This window comes from Pleurodeles waltl, chromosome 8 (assembly GCF_031143425.1).
Source record: "Pleurodeles waltl isolate 20211129_DDA chromosome 8, aPleWal1.hap1.20221129, whole genome shotgun sequence".
Taxonomy (NCBI): domain Eukaryota; kingdom Metazoa; phylum Chordata; class Amphibia; order Caudata; family Salamandridae; genus Pleurodeles; species Pleurodeles waltl.
Window position 1 is genome coordinate 770,147,826 of NC_090447.1, and position 18,682 is coordinate 770,166,507.

Sequence of the window (18,682 nt, forward strand, 5' to 3'; positions counted from 1 at the left end):
AGTGTTTCTATCCTCCAAATGCAGGCATCACCTCTCTCTCCCTCTTCAGCTGCTGCTTCAGATCTTCTTCCTCTCTCTCTTTTCTTTGCTGCTCTTCCCATTCTTCTTTGATCTTTCGCTTTAAAAGAAAAGCAAAAAGAAGCTTAGTCTCGTATCAGAAGCTGGGTGTGAAACCATCTCTAAAAAAGCTATTTATGCCACAATGTGAGGTGTAAAAACATTTAACTTAAGGGATGAGGAAAACCCCATGAAAATAGAAAAAACACAGATGGAAGCAAAAAAAAGACCTAAACATTTATTTATTTTTTAATTTTCTTTCAACATGCACACGGGGGTAAACTCCACATCAGAACACTCAACACATAAAAAGCAGAACAATGAAGAACAACAAAGAAATTCTGACAAACAGTGGCATAATAGGGTGTGCACCGGTACAAGATTCACATAGCAGAAATCCAATAGGAAAATGTGCAACATAATGTGGCTGAGGATTATTAAAATGCCTTAACAGGAAATGTTACTAGCTTATAAACCTAGTCCTCCACCATAGGGAGTTTCTTATAATTCATAAATTGTAGAGTTGTGAAAAAATATATATATATATATAAATCCATGTGTTGTTTTTGCATTTTTTGGAGGTTTTAAAGTGGTGTTTTACCATACCTAATAATGCCACAGTTTGATTTTATGTGGAACATGCAGCCTTATTTAGGCAAATTTTCAATAATTATTTTCAGAAATATAAATGTAATTATTTTAAAATGTGTTCAAGGTTCCTGCACAGATAACGACATATTCTACAATCTATGGTCATCAAACAGAATCCAGTGCTGAATGACACTAATTATCAAGTTTAACACATTCACAATAATGAAAATGTCACTTACCCAGTGTACATCTGTTCGTGGCATCAGTCGCAGTAGATTCGCATGTTCTGCAATAGCTCGCCATCTGGTGTTGGGCCGGAGTGTTACAAGTTGTTTTTCTTCGAAGAAGTCTTTCGAGTCACGGGACCGAGTGACTCCTCCTTTTGTCTCCATTGCGCATGGGCGTCGACTCCATCCTCGATTGTTTTTCCCCGCAGAGGGTGAGGTAGGAGTTGAATTGTAGTAATAGTGCCCATGCAATGGAGTGACTAAGTATGCACTTATTTAAGGTTGAGATGATACATATATAAATAATTGAAGGTAACTTCCAAACTGCTACAGGCTCCCGGGGAGGCGGGTGGGCACATGCGAATCTACTGCGACTGATGCCACGAACAGATGTACACTGGGTAAGTGACATTTTCAGTTCGATGGCATCTGTCGCTGTAGATACGCATGTTCTGCAATAGACTAGTAAGCAGTTATTTCCCCAAAAGCGGTGGATCAGCCTGTAGGAGTGGAAGTAGTCTGAAATAATGTCCTTAATACAGCTTGACCTACTGTGGCTTGTTGTGCGGATAACACGTCTACACAGTAGTGCTTGGTGAATGTGTGAGGCGTAGACCATGTGGCTGCCTTACATATTTCTTGCATTGGGATGTTTCCTAGAAAGGCCATGGTAGCACCTTTCTTTCTGGTTGAGTGTGCCCTTGGTGTAATGGGCAGCTGTCGTTTAGCTTTAAGGTAGCAGATTTGGATGCATTTAACTATCCATCTGGCTATACCTTGTTTTGAAATTGGGTTTCCTGCATGAGGTTTTTGAAATGCAATAAAGAGTTGTTTAGTCTTTCTGATGTTCTTTGTTCTGTCAATGTAATACATTAATGCTCTTTTGACATCTAATGTATGTAGTGCCCTTTCAGCTACGGTATCTGGCTGTGGAAAGAACACCGGAAGTTCCACTGTTTGATTTAGATGGAACGGTGAAATAACCTTTGGCAAAAATTTAGGATTGGTCCTTAGGACGACTTTATTTTTGTGTAGTTGTATAAAAGGTTCCTGTATAGTAAACGCCTGAATCTCGCTTACTCTTCTCAGGGAAGTAATGGCGATGAGAAATGCCACCTTCCAGGTTAGGTACTGTATGTCGCAGGAGTGCATGGGTTCAAAAGGTGGACCCATAAGTCTAGTTAGGACAACATTTAGGTTCCATGAAGGAACAGGTAGTGTTCTTGGTGGTATAATTCTCCTAAGGCCCTCCATGAATGCTTTAATGACTGGTATTTTATATAGGGAAGTTGAATAGGTAGTCTGCAGGTATGCAGATATTGCTGCAAGGTGAATCTTAATGGAAGAGAAAGCTAGGTTAGATTTTTGTAAGTGAAGCAAGTAACCCACTACATGTTCTGGAGTTGTGTGTAATGGTTGTATTTGATTAATATGGCAGTAGCAAACAAACCTCTTCCATTTACTTGCATAGCAGTGCCTGGTGGATGGCCTTCTTGCTTGTTTTATGACTTCCATACATTCTTGGGTAAGTTGTAAGTGCCCGAATTCTAGGATTTCAGGAGCCAGATTGCTAGATTCAGCGATGCTGGATCTGGGTGTCTGATCCTTTGGTTGTGCTGTGTCAACAGATCTGGCCTGTTGGGCAATTTGATGCAGGGTACCACTGATAGGTCTAGCAGCGTTGTGTACCAGGGTTGCCTTGCCCAAGTTGGTGCTATCAATATGAGTTTGAGTTTGCTTTGACTGAGTTTGTTTACCAGGTAAGGAAGGAGAGGGAGAGGAGGAAAAGCGTAAGCAAATATCCCTGACCAGTTCATCCATAGGGCATTGCCTTGGGATTGTTTGTGTGGGTATCTGGATGCGAAGTTTTGGCATTTTGCGTTCTCCCTTGTCGCAAACAAGTCTATCTGAGGTGTTCCCCAGAGTTTGAAATAAGTGTTCAGTATTTGGGGGTGAATTTCCCATTCGTGGACCTGTTGGTGATCTCGAGAGAGATTGTCTGCGAGTTGATTTTGTATCCCTGGTATAAACTGTGCAATTAGGCGAATTTGGTTGTGAATTGCCCAATGCCAAATTTTTTGTGCTAACATGCTTAACTGCGTGGAGTGCGTCCCTCCCTGCTTGTTTAGATAATACATTGTTGTCATGTTGTCTGTTTTGACGAGAATGTATTTGTGAACTATTATTGGTTGGAAAGCTTTTAGTGCTTGAAAAACTGCAAGAAGTTCTAGGTGATTGATATGCAGTTTTGTTTGATGTACGTTCCATTGTCCTTGTATGCTGTGTTGATCGAGGTGTGCTCCCCACCCTGTCATGGAAGCATCTGTTGTTATTACGTATTGTGGCACTGGGTCTTGGAAAGGCCGCCCCTTGTTTAAATTTATGTTGTTCCACCACAGAAGCGAGAGGTAAGTTTGGCGGTCTATTAACACCAGATCTAGAAGGTGACCCTGTGCTTGAGACCACTGTGATGCTAGGCATTGTTGTAAGGGCCTCATGTGCAGTCTTGCGTTTGGGACAATGGCTATGCATGATGACATCATGCCTAGGAGTTGTAATACCATCTTTGCTTGTATCTTTTGTGTTGGATACATGCGTTGTATGATGGTGTTGAAATTTTGAATTCTTTGTGGACTTGGAGTGGCTACTCCTTTTGATGTGTCTATTATGGCTCCCAGGTATTGTTGTACCTTGCGTGGCCGAATTTTGGATTTTGTGAAATTGACGGTGAACCCTAGTTTGAAGAGGGTTTGTATGATATGATTTGTGTGATTTGAGCACTCTATTAACGAATGGGCCTTGATTAGCCAGTCGTCTAGATATGGGAACACATGTATTTGCTGCCTTCTGATGTGTGCAGCGACTACCGCTAGACATTTGGTAAAGACTCTTGGTGCGGTTGTTAATCCGAAAGGCAGTACCTTGAATTGGTAATGTATTCCTTTGAATACAAACCTTAGGTATTTCCTGTGCGATGGGTGAATTGGTATATGGAAATAAGCATCCTTGAGGTCTAAAGTTGCCATGTAGTCGTGCAGCTTTAGCAATGGCAATACTTCTTGTAGTGTGACCATGTGGAAGTGGTCTGATTTGATGAAAGTGTTGACTACTCTGAGGTCTAGGATTGGTCTCAGTGTTTTGTCCTTCTTTGGTATCAGAAAGTACAGTGAGTAAACTCCTGTGTTTATTTGTGTGTCTGGCACTAATTCGATTGCATTCTTTTGCAATAGTGCCTGCACTTCTATCTCTAGGAGATTGGAATGGTGTGTTGTTAAATTTTGTGCTTTTGGTGGTATGTTTGGAGGGAACTGTAGAAATTCTATGCAGTAACCATGTTGGATAATTGCTAGAACCCAAGTGTCTGTAGTGATTTTCTCCCATGCTCTGTAATAATGACCTATTCGTCCCCCCACTGGTGTTGTGTGGAGGGGGTGAGTGACATGTGAGTCACTGTTTAGTAGTAGGGGTTTTGGGGCTTTGGAATCTTCCTCTATTTCTAGGGAATTGCCCTCCTCTATATTGTCCCCGAAAACCTCCTCTATACTGTCCTTGGTAACTGGACGGTGTGGCTTGTGAGGTGCTGGCTTGTGTGCTTTGACCCCGAAACCCCCCTCGAAAGGGCGTTTTACGGAATGAGCTGTAATTCCCTCTGCTCTGCGGGGAGTAGAGTGCGCCCATGGCTTTGGCAGTGTCCGTATCTTTTTTGAGTTTCTCAATCGCTGTGTCCACTTCTGGACCGAACAGTTCTTTTTCATTAAAAGGCATATTGAGAACTGCTTGTTGAATCTCTGGTTTAAATCCAGACGTTCGGAGCCATGCATGCCTTCTGATAGTTACAGATGTATTAATTGTCCGTGCAGCTGTATCTGCAGCGTCCATGGAGGAGCGGATCTGGTTGTTGGAGATGGCCTGTCCCTCCTCAACCACTTGTTTTGCCCTATTTTGGAAGTCTTTGGGCAGATGTTCAATGAGATGTTGCATCTCGTCCCAGTGGGCTCTGTCATAGCGCGCAAGTAGTGCCTGGGAGTTCGCGATGCGCCACTGGTTTGCAGCTTGTGCTGCGACTCTTTTACCAGCTGCATCAAACTTGCGGCTTTCTTTATCTGGGGGTGGTGCATCTCCAGATGTGTGAGAGTTGGCCCTTTTCCTAGCTGCTCCTACAACAACAGAGTCTGGTGGCAGCTGTGTTGTGATGAAAGCCGGGTCTGTAGGAGGCGGCTTATACTTTTTTTCCACCCTTGGTGTGATTGCCCTACTTTTGACCGGGTCCTTAAATATGTCTTTTGCGTGCCGGAGCATACCAGGGAGCATAGGCAGGCTTTGGTAGGAGCTGTGGGTGGAGGAGAGTGTGTTGAACAAGAAATCATCCTCGACCTGTTCTGAGTGGAGGCTTACGTTGTGAAATTGTGCTGCTCTAGCCACCACCTGAGAGTACGCGGTGCTGTCTTCTGGTGGAGATGGTTTTGTAGGGTATGCCTCTGGGCTGTTATCTGACACTGGGGCGTCGTATAGGTCCCATGCGTCCTGGTCTTGGTCACCCTGGCTCATGGTGGTGTGAGCTGGGGAGTGTGATGGCGTTTGTGCTGGTGAAACGTTAATCACGGGCGGAGGAGAGGGTGGTGGTGTAACTCTTTTCACCACTTTTGGTTGTGGTGCTTGTTCCGTCTGGAACTCCAACCTTCTCTTTCTCCTAATGGGGGGAAGGGTGCTTATTTTTCCTGTCCCCTGCTGAATGAAGATACGCTTTTGCGTATGGTCCGCATCAGTTGCTTGTAGCTCTTCCTCAAACCTATGCTTCTGCATTTGGGAGGTTAGCGAGTGCTCTTCTGTATAAGAGCCTGAAGCTGGGTCGCTTGCAGTTTGTTTCGGCGTAGAAACTTTGTCTGCGTGTTTTTTCGGCTCCGAGGTGACTTTTTTCCTTTTCGTGGCCGAAACCTCTCGGCGTCGATCTGTTTCGGTGCCGCTGTCTCGGCGTCGAGCCGTGTCCACACCGGCATCTCGGTGTCGAGGCTTGTCTCCAGCACTTTCTCGGTCCCGAGAAGGCTGCGTGCCGGTGTCTCGACCGGAGTCGGACGATCTCGGCACTGTTTGGGCCTTTTTCGGTGCCGACGGTCGGTCACCGATTTTATGGGTTGAGCCATGGCCTGGTGGCAGTGGCGTCCCCTGGGCCTTGTAAATGTTTCTTTGTGTGGTTTTCGACGTCTTACTCACGGTTTGTGTATCGTCGAATCCTTCGGAGTCTGAGTCTTGGATCGAGAAGGTACCTTCCTCTTCCTGTTCCTCGAACTCCCGTCGGGCTGTCGGTGCGGACGCCATTTGAAGTCTTCTGGCTCGACGGTCTCGGAGTGTTTTTCGGGACCGGAACGCACGACAGGCCTCGCAGGTGTCTTCGCTGTGCTCAGGTGACAGGCACAGGTTGCAGACCAAGTGTTGGTCTGTGTAGGGGTATTTATTGTGGCATTTGGGGCAGAAACGGAACGGGGTCCGTTCCATCGGCGTTCTTCAGCACGCGGTCGGGCCGACCAGGCCCCGACGGAGGATCGAAAAATTACCCCGAAGGGCACCGGAGCTCTTCGATCTTCGATGCGGTGTTGAATGTAAGTATGCCGATCCCGAACGCAACAATACCGACGAAAATCTTCCGAAATTAACTATTTTTTCTGTTCCGAAACTCGGAGCGACAGGAACACGTCCGAACCCGATGGCGGAAAAAAAACAATCGAGGATGGAGTCGACGCCCATGCGCAATGGAGACAAAAGGAGGAGTCACTCGGTCCCGTGACTCGAAAGACTTCTTCGAAGAAAAACAACTTGTAACACTCCGGCCCAACACCAGATGGCGAGCTATTGCAGAACATGCGTATCTACAGCGACAGATGCCATCGAACTTTATATTTCTGCTTTCAGAGTTTACCAGGAAAACAGAGCTTCCAATCCCATACTGAATATATTATAATAACACAATTAATAGTAATCAACGTTTCTGGAGATTCCAACAAGGAACTTGGTGAAGGTAAAACTACACCAGAAAGTAGTACCTCTTCTTCTTCTTGACGTCGCTTTGAAGCCTCAACTCTTTCCTTTTGTATTCTGAATTCTTCATTAGCTTTCTGTTCTCTCAGCAGCCATTCCTCATGAAGTCTTTGCCTACCAATACATGTAAATGTTAATCAGGAAAATTAGGCTTTTGAAAAGAAAACATTAAAACAGATTAAAGAACTGTAGTTGGGATGACAAAAAGTGGTTGTGTTGGGTAGAATGGGAGGGGAAGACTGCTATTTGTTTAACTATATCCCATCAAATAAAATGATCCACCCCACCCAATCCTGAAAAGGCAGGTAAAGTTTCGCAATTTGACGACAGTCATCCAAGGCTGTCACTGCCCTTACAATAATATGTAATGTAATTCCTAATTTGGAATCAAAGTGTATCGTGGAAAATGTTTACCCCACCAAACCCTCAGGGTTAGATTGTGAAGAATTTGTGTATTCTACTCATTTTTGAAAGGCAGACACCTTGAGGAGGTTCAATACTTTTAAAGAGATGATACTCGAACAATATTTACAAGTGACGCTTTGTTTTCCATTTTGGTATTGTAGGAAGTTGGCTCTGTATGTGCTATTTCAAAGTAAGGAATAGCATGCACAGAGTCCAAGGGTTCCACTTAATTCAAACTTTCACAAAACATTTAAACTCTAAAAGAAATGCTAACAGGGACTAACACAAGGCCCTAGCCGGACTTTTAAAAATTTAGAAAAATAGCTCAAATTGCAAAAATCTATTTCTAATGACAATTTTTGGAATTTGTCGTGTGATCAGGTATTGGCTGAGTAGTCCAGCAAATGCAAACTCTTGTACCCCACCACTGATCCACCAATGTAGGAAGTTGGCTCTGTATGTGCTATTTCAAAGGAAGGAATAGCATGCACAGAGTCCAAGGGTTCCCCTTAGAGGTAAGATAGTGGCAAAAAGAGATAATACTAATGCTCTATTTTGTGGTAGTGTGGTCGAGCAGTAGGCTTATCCAAGGATTAGTGTTAAGCATTTGCTGTACATACACAAAGGCAATAAATGAGGAACACACACTCAGAGACAAATCCAGCCAATAGGTTTTGTTATAGAAAAATATCTTTTCTTAGTTTATTTTAAGAACCACAGGTTCAAATTCTACATGTAATATCTCATTTGAAAGGTATTGCAGGTAAGTACTTTAGGAACTTTGAACAATCACAGTAGCATATATACTTTTCACATAAAACACAAATATCTGTTTTAAAGTGGACACAGTGCAATTTTCACAGTTCCTGGGGGAGGTAAAGTATTGTTAGTTTTAGCAGGTAAGTAAATTACCTACAGGGTTCAGTTTTGGGTCCAAGGTAGCCCACCGTTGGGGGTTCAGAGCAACCCCAAAGTTACCACACCAGCAGCTCAGGGCCGGTCAGGTGCAGAGGTCAAAGAGGTGCCCAAAACACATGGGCTTCAATGGAGAGAAGGGGGTGCCCCGGTTCCAGTCTGCAAGCAGGTAAGTACCTGCGTCTTCAGAGGGCAGACCAGGGGGTTTTGTAGGGCACCGGGGGGGACACAAGTCCACACAGAAAGTACACCCTCAGCAGCGCGGGGGCGGCCGGGTGCAGTGTGCAAACAAGCGTCGGGTTCTCTGTAGGTTTCAATGGGAGACCAAGGGGTCTCTTCAGCGGTGCAGGCAGGCAAGGGGGGGCTCCTCGGGGTAGCCACCACCTAGGCAAGGGAGAGGGCCTCCTGGGGGTCACTCCTGCACTGAAGTTCCGTTCCTTCAGGTGCTGGGGGCTGCGGGTGCAGGGTCTTTTCCAGCCGTCGGGATTTTAGAGTCAGGCAGTCGCGGTCAGGGGGAGCCAATGGATTCCCTCTGCAGGCGTCGCTGTGGGGGCTCGGGGGGACAACTTTGGTTACTCACGGTCTCGGAGTCGCCGGAGGGTCCTCCCTGAGGTGTGGGTTCTCCACCAGTTGAGTCGGGGTCGCCGGGTGCAGTGTTGCAAGTCTCACGCTTCTTGCGGGGATTTGCAGGGGTCTTTAAATCTGCTCCTCTGTAACAAAGTTGCAGTTCTTTTGGAGCAGTGCCGCTGTCCTCGGGAGTTTCTTGTCTTTCTTGAAGCAGGGCAGTCCTCTGAGGATTCAGAGGTCGCTGGTCCTTGGGAAAGCGTCGCTGGAGCAGGTTTCTTTGGAAGGCAGGAGACAGGCCGGTAGGACTGGGGCCAAAGCAGTTGGTGTCTTCTTTCTTCTTCTGCAGGGGTTTTCAGCTCAGCAGTCCTCTTCTTCTTGTAAGTTGCAGGAATCTAAATCTTTAGGTTCAGGGAAGCCCTTAAATACTAAATTTAAGGGCGTGTTTAGGTCTGGGGGGTTAGTAGCCAATGGCTACTAGCCCTGAGGGTGGATATACCCTCTTTGTGCCTCCTCCCAAGGGGAGGGGGTCACAATCCTATCCCTATTGGGGGAATCCTCCATCTGCAAGATGGAGGATTTCTAAAAGTTAGTCACTTCAGCTCAGGACACCTTAGGGGCTGTCCTGACTGGCCAGTGACTCCTCCTTGTTATTCTCATTATTTTCTCCGGCCTTGCTGCCAAAAGTGGGGCCGTGGCCGGAGGGGGCAGGCAACTCCACTAGCTGGAGTGCCCTGCGGTGCCGGAACAAAGGGGGTGAGCCTTTGAGGCTCACCGCCAGGTGTTACAGCTCCTGCCTGGGGGAGGTGTTAGCATTTCCACCCAGTGCAGGCTTTGTTACTGGCCTCAGAGTGACAAAGGCACTCTCCCCATGGGGCCAGCAACATGTCTCGGCTGTGGCAGGCTGCTGGAACCAGTCAGCCTACACAGATAGTCGGTTAAGGTTTCAGGGGGCACCTCTAAGGTGCCCTCTGGGGTGTATTTTACAATAAAATGTACACTGGTATCAGTGTGCATTTATTGTGCTGAGAAGTTTGATACCAAACTTCCCAGTTTTCAGTGTAGCCATTATGGTGCTGTGGCGTTCGTGTTTGACAAACTCCCAGACCATATACTCTTATGGCTACCCTGCACTTACAATGTCTAAGGTTTGGCTTAGACACTGTAGGGGCACAGTGCTCATGCACTGGTGCCCTCACCTATGGTATAGTGCACCCTGCCTTAGGGCTGTAAGGCCTGCTAGAGGGGTGACTTATCTATACTTGCATAGGCAGTGAGAGGCTGGCATGGCACCCTGAGGGGAGTGCCATGTCGACTTACTCATTTTGTTCTCACCAGCACACACAAGCTGGCAAGCAGTGTGTCTGTGCTGAGTGAGGGGTCCCCAGGGTGGCATAAGACATGCTGCAGCCCTTAGAGACCTTCCCTGGCATCAGGGCCCTTGGTACCAGAGGTACCAGTTACAAGGGACTTACCTGGATGCCAGGGTGTGCCAATTGTGGATACAAAAGTACAGGTTAGGGAAAGAACACTGGTGCTGGGGCCTGGTTAGCAGGCCTCAGTACACTTTCAATTCAAAACATAGCATCAGCAAAGTCAAAAAGTCAGGGGGTAACCATGCCAAGGAGGCATTTCCTTACACAACCCCACCACCCCACAAACGAAAGAGGATGAGACTAACCTTTCCCAAGAGAGTCTTCATTTTGTAAGTGGAAGAACCTGGAAAGGCCATCTGCATTGGCATGGGCAGTCCCGGGTCTGTGTTCCACTATAAAGTCCATTCCCTGTAGGGCGATGGACCACCTCAACAGTTTTGGATTTTCACCTTTCATTTGCATCAGCCATCTGAGAGGTCTGTGGTCAGTTTGAACTACAAAGTGAGTATCAAAGAGGTATGGTCTCAGCTTCTTCAGGGACCAAACCACAGCAAAGGCCTCCCTCTCAATGGCACTCCAACGCTGCTCCCTGGGGAGTAACCTCCTGCTAATGAAAGTAACAGGCTGGTCAAGGCCATCATCATTTGTTTGGGACAAAACTGCCCCTATCCCATGTTCAGAGGCATCTGTCTGCACAATGAACTGCTTGGAGTAATCTGGAGCTTTTAGAACTGGTGCTGTGCACATAGCTTGTTTCAGGGTGTCAATGGCCTATTGGCATTCTACAGTCCAGTTTACCTTCTTGGGCATTTTCTGAGAGGTGAGTTCTGTGAGGGCTGTCACAATGGATCCATATCCCTTCACAAACCTCCTATAGTACCCAGTCAAGCCAAGGAATGCCCTGACTTGAGTCTGGGTTTTTGGAGCTGCCCAGTCCAGAATAGTCTGGATCTTAGGCTGGAGTGGCTGAACTTGGCCTCCACCTACAAGGTGTCCCAAGTAAACCACAGTTCCCTGCCCTATCTGGCATTTGGATGCCTTGATAGAGAGGCCTGCTGATTGCAGAGCCTTCAAAACCTTCTTCAGGTGGACCAGGTGATCCTGCCAGTTGGAGCTAAAGACAGCAATATCATCAAGATAAGCTGCACTAAAGGACTCCAACCCAGCAAGGACTTGATTCACCAACCTTTGGAAGGTGGCAGGGGCATTCTTTAAACCGAAAGGCAATACAGTAAACTGATAATGCCCATCAGGTGTTGAGAATGCTGTTTTCTCTTTTGCTCCAGGTGCCATTTTGATTTGCCAGTACCCTGCGGTTAAGTCAAAGGTACTTAAGAATTTGGCAGCACCTAATTTATCAATCAGCTCATCAGCTCTAGGAATGGGATGGGCATCTGTCTTGGTGACAGAATTAAGACCTCTGTAGTCCACACAAAACCTCATCTCTCTCTTTCCATCTTTGGTGTGAGGTTTGGGGACTAAGACCACTGGGCTGGCCCAGGGGCTGTCAGAGTGCTCAATTACTCCCAATTCCAGCATCTTGTGGACTTCCACCTTGATGCTTTCCTTAACTTGATCAGACTGTCTGAAGATTTTGTTTTTGACAGGCATGCTCTCTCCTGTGTCCACGTCATGGGTACACAGGTGTGTCTGACCAGGGGTTAAGGAAAAGAGCTCAGCAAAATGCTGCAGGACCTTCCTACAGTCAGATTGCTGTTGGCCAGAGAGGGTGTCTGAATAGATCACTCCATCCACTGAGCCATCTTTAGGGTCTGATGAGAGGAGATCAGGGAGAGGCTCACTCTCAGCTTCCTGGTCCTCATCTGTTACCATCAACAGATTCACATCAGCCCTATCATGGAAGAGTTTTAGGCGGTTTACATGGATCACCCTCTTGGGGCTCCTGCTTGTGCCTAGGTCCACCAGGTAGGTGACCTGACTCTTCTTCTCTAGGATTGGGTAAGGGCCACTCCATCTGTCCTGAAGTGCCCTGGGAGCCACAGGCTCCAAATCCCAGACTTTCTGCCCTGGTTGAAATTCAACTATTGCAGCCTTTTGGTCATACCAAAACTTCTGGAGCTGTTGGCTGGCCTCAAGGTTTTTACTTGCCTTTTCCATGTACTCTGCCATTCTTGAGCGAAGGCCAAGTACATAGTCCACTATGTCTTGTTTAGGCTTATGAAGAGGTCTCTCCCAGCCTTCTTTCACAAGAGCTAGTGGTCCCCTTACAGGGTGGCCAAACAGAAGTTCAAAGGGTGAGAACCCTACTCCCTTCTGAGGCACCTCTCTGTAAGCGAAAAGCAGACATGGCAAGAGGACATCCCATCTCCTTTTGAGTTTTTCTGGGAGCCCCATGATCATGCCCTTTAATGTCTTGTTGAATCTCTCAACAAGGCCATTAGTTTGTGGATGATATGGTGTAGTAAACTTATAAGTCACTCCACACTCATTCCACATGTGTTTCAGGTATGCTGACATGAAGTTGGTACCTCTGTCAGACACCACCTCCTTAGGGAAGCCCACTCTGGTAAAGATACCAATGAGGGCCTTGGCTACTGCAGGGGCAGTAGTCGACCTAAGGGGAATAGCTTCAGGATACCTAGTAGCATGATCCACTACTACTAGGATGTACATATTTCCTGAGGCTGTGGGAGGTTCAAGTGGACCCACTATGTCCACACCCACTCTTTCAAAGGGGACCCCCACCACAGGAAGTGGAATGAGGGGGGCCTTTGGGTGTCCACCTGTCTTACCACTGGCTTGACAGGTGGTACAGGAGACACAAAACTCCTTAACTTTCTGGGACATGTTGGGCCAGTAGAAGTGGTTGACTAACCTCTCCCACGTCTTGGTTTGTCCCAAATGCCCAGCAAGGGGAATATCATGGGCTAAGGTCAGAATAAACTCTCTGAACTCCTGAGGCACTACCACTCTCCTAGTGGTACCAGGTTTGGGATCTCTTGCCTCAGTGTACAGGAGTCCATCTTCCCAATAGACCCTATGTGTTCCAGTTTTCTTGCCATTGGACTCTTCAGCAGCTTGCTGCCTAAGCCCTTCAAGAGAGGGACAGGTTTCTTGTCCCTTACACAACTCTTCCCTTGAGGGTCCCCCTGGGCCCAAGAGGTCAACCTGATAAGGTTCCAGCTCCATAGGCTCAGTTCCCTCAGAGGGCAGAACTTTTTCCTGAGAAGAGAGGTTCTCTTTTTCTTGTGGTGTTGCAGCTGGTTTCCCAGCTGACTTTCCTTTTCTCTTGGTAGGCTGGGCCTTTCTTCCAGACTCCAGCTCTACTTTTTCACCCTGTGCCTTGCACTGTGCCCTTGTCTTGACACACACCAGTTCAGGGATACCCAGCATGGCTGCATGGGTTTTCAGTTCTACCTCAGCCCATGCTGAGGACTCCAGGTCATTTCCAAGCAAACAGTCTATGGGATATTTGAGGAGACCACCACCTGTTTCAGGCCATTGACCCCTCCCCACTCTAAAGTTACCATTGCCATGGGATGTACTTTAGTTTGATTGTCAGCATTGGTGACTGGATAGGTTTGTCCAGTCAGGTATTGGCCAGGGGAAACCAGTTTCTCTGTCACCATAGTGACACTGGCACCTGTATCCCTCAGGCCCTCTACACTTGTCCCATTAATTAAGAGCTGCTGCCTGTATTTTTGCATGTTAGGGGGCCAGGCAGCCAGTGTGGCTAAATCCACCCCACCCTCAGAGACTAATGTAGCTTCAGTGTGACACCTGATTTGCTCTGGGACACCTGATTTGCTCTGTTGATCCCACTTGGAGACTAGCCATTCCAGTGTTAGCTGGAGTGGAGTTGGAAGTGGTTGTTTTCTTGGGACAGGCCTTGTCTCCAGTTTGGTGTCCAGGCTGATTACAGCTACGACACCAGGCCTTTTTGGGATCAAAGTTTTTACCCTTGTACCCAAAATTGTTTTGTGAAGAGGCTCTGGGCCCACCCTCCTGTGCAGGTTTTTGGGGGCCTGTAGAAGACTCTTTACTATTTTTGTTTTTGGCTGTCTCACCACCCTTCCCCTGGGGAGGTTTTGTGACCCCTTTCTTTTGATCACCCCCTGTGGAAGTTTTGGACACTCTAGTCTTGACCCAATGGTCCGCCTTCTTTCCCAATTCTTGGGGAGAAATTGGTCCTAGGTCTACCAGATGCTGATGCAGTTTATCATTGAAACAATTACTTAATAGGTGTTCTTTCACAAATAAATTGTACAGCCCATCATAATTACTTACACCACTGCCTTGAATCCAACCACCTAGTGTTTTTACTGAGTAGTCTACAAAGTCAACCCAGGTCTGGCTGAGGATTTTTGAGCCCCCCTGAATCTAATCCTATACTCCTCAGTGGAGAATCCAAAGCCCTCAATCAGGGTACCCTTCATGAGGTCATAAGATTCTACATCTTTTCCAGAGAGTGTGAGGAGTCTATCCCTACACTTTCCTGTGAACATTTCCCAAAGGAGAGCACCCCAGTGAGATTTGTTCACTTTTCTGGTTACACAAGCCCTCTCAAAAGCTGTGAACCATTTGGTGAAGTCATCACCATCTTCATATTTAGTTACAATCCCTTTAGGGATTTTCAACATGTCAGGAGAATCTCTGACCCTATTTATGTTGCTGCCACCATTGATGGGTCCTAGGCCCATCTCTTGTCTTTCCCTTTCTATGGCTAGGATCTGTCTTTCCAAAGCCAATCTTTTGGCCATCCTGGCTAACTGGATGTCCTCTTCACTGGAGTTATCCTCAGTGATTTCAGAGATGTTGGTCCCTCCTGTGAGGGAAGCAGCATCTCTGACTATTATGTTTGGAGTCAGGGCTTGAGAGGCCCTGTTCTCCCTAAATAGGACTGGTAGGGGGGAATTTTCCTCCAAGTCACTATCATCATCCTCTGTGTTGCCATCCTCAGAGGGGTTGGCCTTTTCAAACTCTGCCAAAAGCTCCTGGAGCTGTAGTTTGGAAGGTCTGGGGCCCATTGCTATTTTCTTTATTTTACAGAGTGACCTTAGCTCCCTCATCTTAAGATGGAGGTAAGGTGTGGTGTCGAGTTCCACCACATTCACATCTGTACTAGACATTATGCTTCTAAAAGTTGGAATACTTTTTAAGAATCTAAGAACTAGTTCTAGAATCTAATTCAAACTTTTACCAACTTTTAAACTCTAAAAGAAATGCTAACAGGGACTAACACAAGGCCCTAGCAAGACTTTAAAGAATTTAGAAAAATTTCAAATTGCAAAAATCAATTTCTAATGACAATTTTTGGAATTTGTCGTGTGATCAGTTATTGGCTGAGTAGTCCAGCAAATGCAAAGTCTTGTACCCCACCGCTGATCCACCAATGTAGGAAGTTGGCTCTGTATGTTCTATTTCAAAGTAAGGAATAGCATGCACAGAGTCCAAGGGTTCCCCTTAGAGGTAAGATAGTGGCAAAAAGAGATAATACTAATGCTCTATTTTGTGGTAGTGTGGTCGAGCAGTAGGCTTATCCAAGGAGCAGTGTTAAGCATTTGTTGTACATACACACAGGCAATAAATGAGGAACACACACTCAAAGACAATTCCAGGCCAATAGGTTTTGTTATAGAAAAATATATTTTCTTAGTTTATTTTAAGAACCACAGGTTCAAATTCTACATGTAATATCTCATTTGAAAGGTATTGCAGGTAAGTACTTAAGGAACTTTGAATAATTACAGTAGCATATATACTTTTCACATAAAACACAAATATCTGTTTTAAAAGTGGACACACTGCAATTTTCACAGTTCCTGGGGAGGTAAAGTATTGTTAGTTTTAGCAGGTAAGTAAATTACCTACAGGGTTCAGTTTTGGGTCCAAGGTAGCCCACCGTTGGGGGTTCAGAGCAACCCCAAAGTTACCACACCAGCAGCTCAGGGCCGGTCAGGTGCAGAGGTCAAAGAGGTGCCCAAAACACATGGGCTTCAATGGAGAGAAGGCGGTGCCCCGGTTCCAGTCTGCGAGCAGGTAAGTACCTGCGTCTTCGGAGGGCAAACCAGGGGGGTTTTGTAGGGCACCGGGGGGGACACAAGTCCACACAGAAAGTACACCCTCAGCAGCGCGGGGGCGGCCGGGTGCAGTGTGCAAACAAGGGTCGGGTTCTCTGTAGGTTTCAATGGGAGACCAAGGGGTCTCTTCAGTGGTGCAGGCAGGCAAGGGGGGGGCTCCTCGGGGTAGCCACCACCTAGGCAAGGGAGAGGGCCTCCTGGGGGTCACTCCTGCACTGAAGTTCCGTTCCTTCAGGTGCTGGGGGCTGCGGGTGCAGGGTCTTTTCCAGCCGTCGGGATTTTAGAGTCAGGCAGTCGCGGTCAGGGGGAGCCTCGGGATTCCCTCTGCAGGCGTCGCTGTGGGGGCTCAGGGGGGACAACTTTGGTTACTCACGGTCTCGGAGTCGCCGGAGGGTCCTCCCTGAGGTGTTGGTTCTCCACCAGTCGAGTCGGGGTCGCCGGGTGCAGTGTTGCAAGTCTCACGCTTCTTGCGGGGATTTGCAGGGGTCTTTAAATCTGCTCCTCTGTAACAAAGTTGCAGTTCTTTTGGAGCAGTGCCGCTGTCCTCGGGAGTTGCTTGTCTTTCTTGAAGCAGGGCAGTCCTATGAGGATTCAGAGGTCGCTGGTCCTTGGGAAAGCGTCGCTGGAGCAGGTTTCTTTGGAAGGCAGGAGACAGGCCGGTAGGACTGGGGCCAAAGCAGTTGGTGTCTTCTTTCTTCTTCTGCAGGGGTTTTCAGCTCAGCAGTCCTCTTCTTCTTGTAAGTTGCAGGAATCTAAATCTTTAGGTTAAGGGAAGCCCTTAAATACTAAATTTAAGGGCGTGTTTAGGTCTGGGGGGTTAATAGCCAATGGCTACTAGCCCTGAGGGTAGGTACACCCTCTTTGTGCCTCCTCCCAAGGGGAGGGGGTCACAATACTATCCCTATTGGGGGAATCCTCCATCTGCAAGATGGAGGATTTCTAAAAGTTAGAGTCACTTCAGATCAGGACACCTTAGGGGCTGTCCTGACTGGCCAGTGACTCCTCCTTGTTATTCTCATTATTTTCTCCGGTCTTGCCGCCAAAAGTGGGGCCGTGGCCGGAGGGGGCGGGCAACTCCACTAGCTGGAGTACCCTGCGGTGCTGGAACAAAGGGGGTGAGCCTTTGAGGCTCACCGCCAGGTGTTACAGCTCCTGCCTGGGGGAGGTGTTAGCATCGCCACCCAATGCAGTCTTTGTTACTGGCCTCAGAGTGACAAAGGCACTCTCCCCATGGGGCCAGCAACGTCTCGGTTGTGGCAGGCTGCTGGAACCAGTCAGCCTACACAGATAGTCGGTTAAGGTTTCAGGGGGCACCTCTAAGGTGCCCTCTGGGGTGTATTTTACAATAAAATGTACACTGGTATCAGTGTGCATTTATTGTGCTGAGAAGTTTGATACCAAACTTCCCAGTTTTCAGTGTAGCCATTATGGTGCTGTGGAGTTCGTGTTTGACAAACTCCCAGACCATATACTCTTATGGCTACCCTGCACTTACAATGTCTAAGGTTTGGCTTAGACACTGTAGGGGCACAGTGCTCATGCACTGGTGCCCTCACCTATGGTATAGTGCACCCTGCCTTAGGGCTGTAAGGCCTGCTAGAGGGGTGACTTATCTATACTTGCATAGGCAGTGAGAGGCTGGCATGGCAACCTGAGGGGAGTGCCATGTCGACTTACTCATTTTGTTCTCACCAGAACACACAAGCTGGCAAGCAGTGTGTCTGTGCTGAGTGAGGGGTCCCCAGGGTGGCATAAGACATGCTGCAGCCCTTAGAAACCTTCCCTGGCATCAGGGCCCTTGGTACCAGAGGTACCAGTTACAAGGGACTTACCTGGATGCCAGGGTGTGCCAATTGTGGATACAAAAGTACAGGTTAGGGAAAGAACACTGGTGCTGGGGCCTGGTTAGCAGGCCTCAGCACACTTTCAATTCAAAACATAGCATCAGCAAAGGCAAAAAGTCAGGGGGTAACCATGCCAAGGAGGCATTTCCTTACAGGGATCCTCTTTATAATAATAGGCTCATGAATAGAAAACCAAGCAGATAATAGCACTGGAAGCAGAATATATACATGCACCTTTTTAACCCCTACAGTGCGGCCGATGGCCACACTACCTCCCTGGGAGGGGGTTAAAAAATCCCCTGGTGCAATGCATCGGAGGATTTTTTTTTTTTATTACTTCAGGAGACGCGGAAGAACTTCTGCGTCTCCCCCGCCTCCTGACCAGCCCCTCTGTGACATCAGCGTTCCGTGAGGCGCACTGACGTCACATATTTACCTACCAGAGCAGCAGGTAAGCATCCTCTCCCTACTCCAGTGATGGAAAAACAAAAGGCCAAAACATCCTTCCCAGATGCCAGGGAGGCATCGATGGAAAGGGGAGAGTCCCCCCTTTCCATCAATACCTTCCTAGAACAGTTTCCTGGTCATGGACTGCAGTGCAGCTGCAATCCATGGCCAGGAAACGCCCC

The 18,682-nt window shown here is 47.4% G+C and overlaps 1 protein-coding gene across 1 annotated transcript in view; it reads right to left on the reverse strand.

Annotated features, from left to right (window-relative positions):
* ZRSR2 (zinc finger CCCH-type, RNA binding motif and serine/arginine rich 2) overlaps positions 1 to 18,682 on the reverse strand; it is a 226,800-nt gene that overhangs the window by 162,748 nt on the left and 45,370 nt on the right. Inside the window, exons 4-5 of the mRNA XM_069205016.1 lie at positions 6,914 to 7,022; positions 32 to 118 (exon numbers count right to left, since the gene is read on the reverse strand). Coding sequence (XP_069061117.1) covers positions 32 to 118; positions 6,914 to 7,022 — 196 coding nt within the window. The remainder of the gene's footprint in view (positions 1 to 31; positions 119 to 6,913; positions 7,023 to 18,682) is intronic.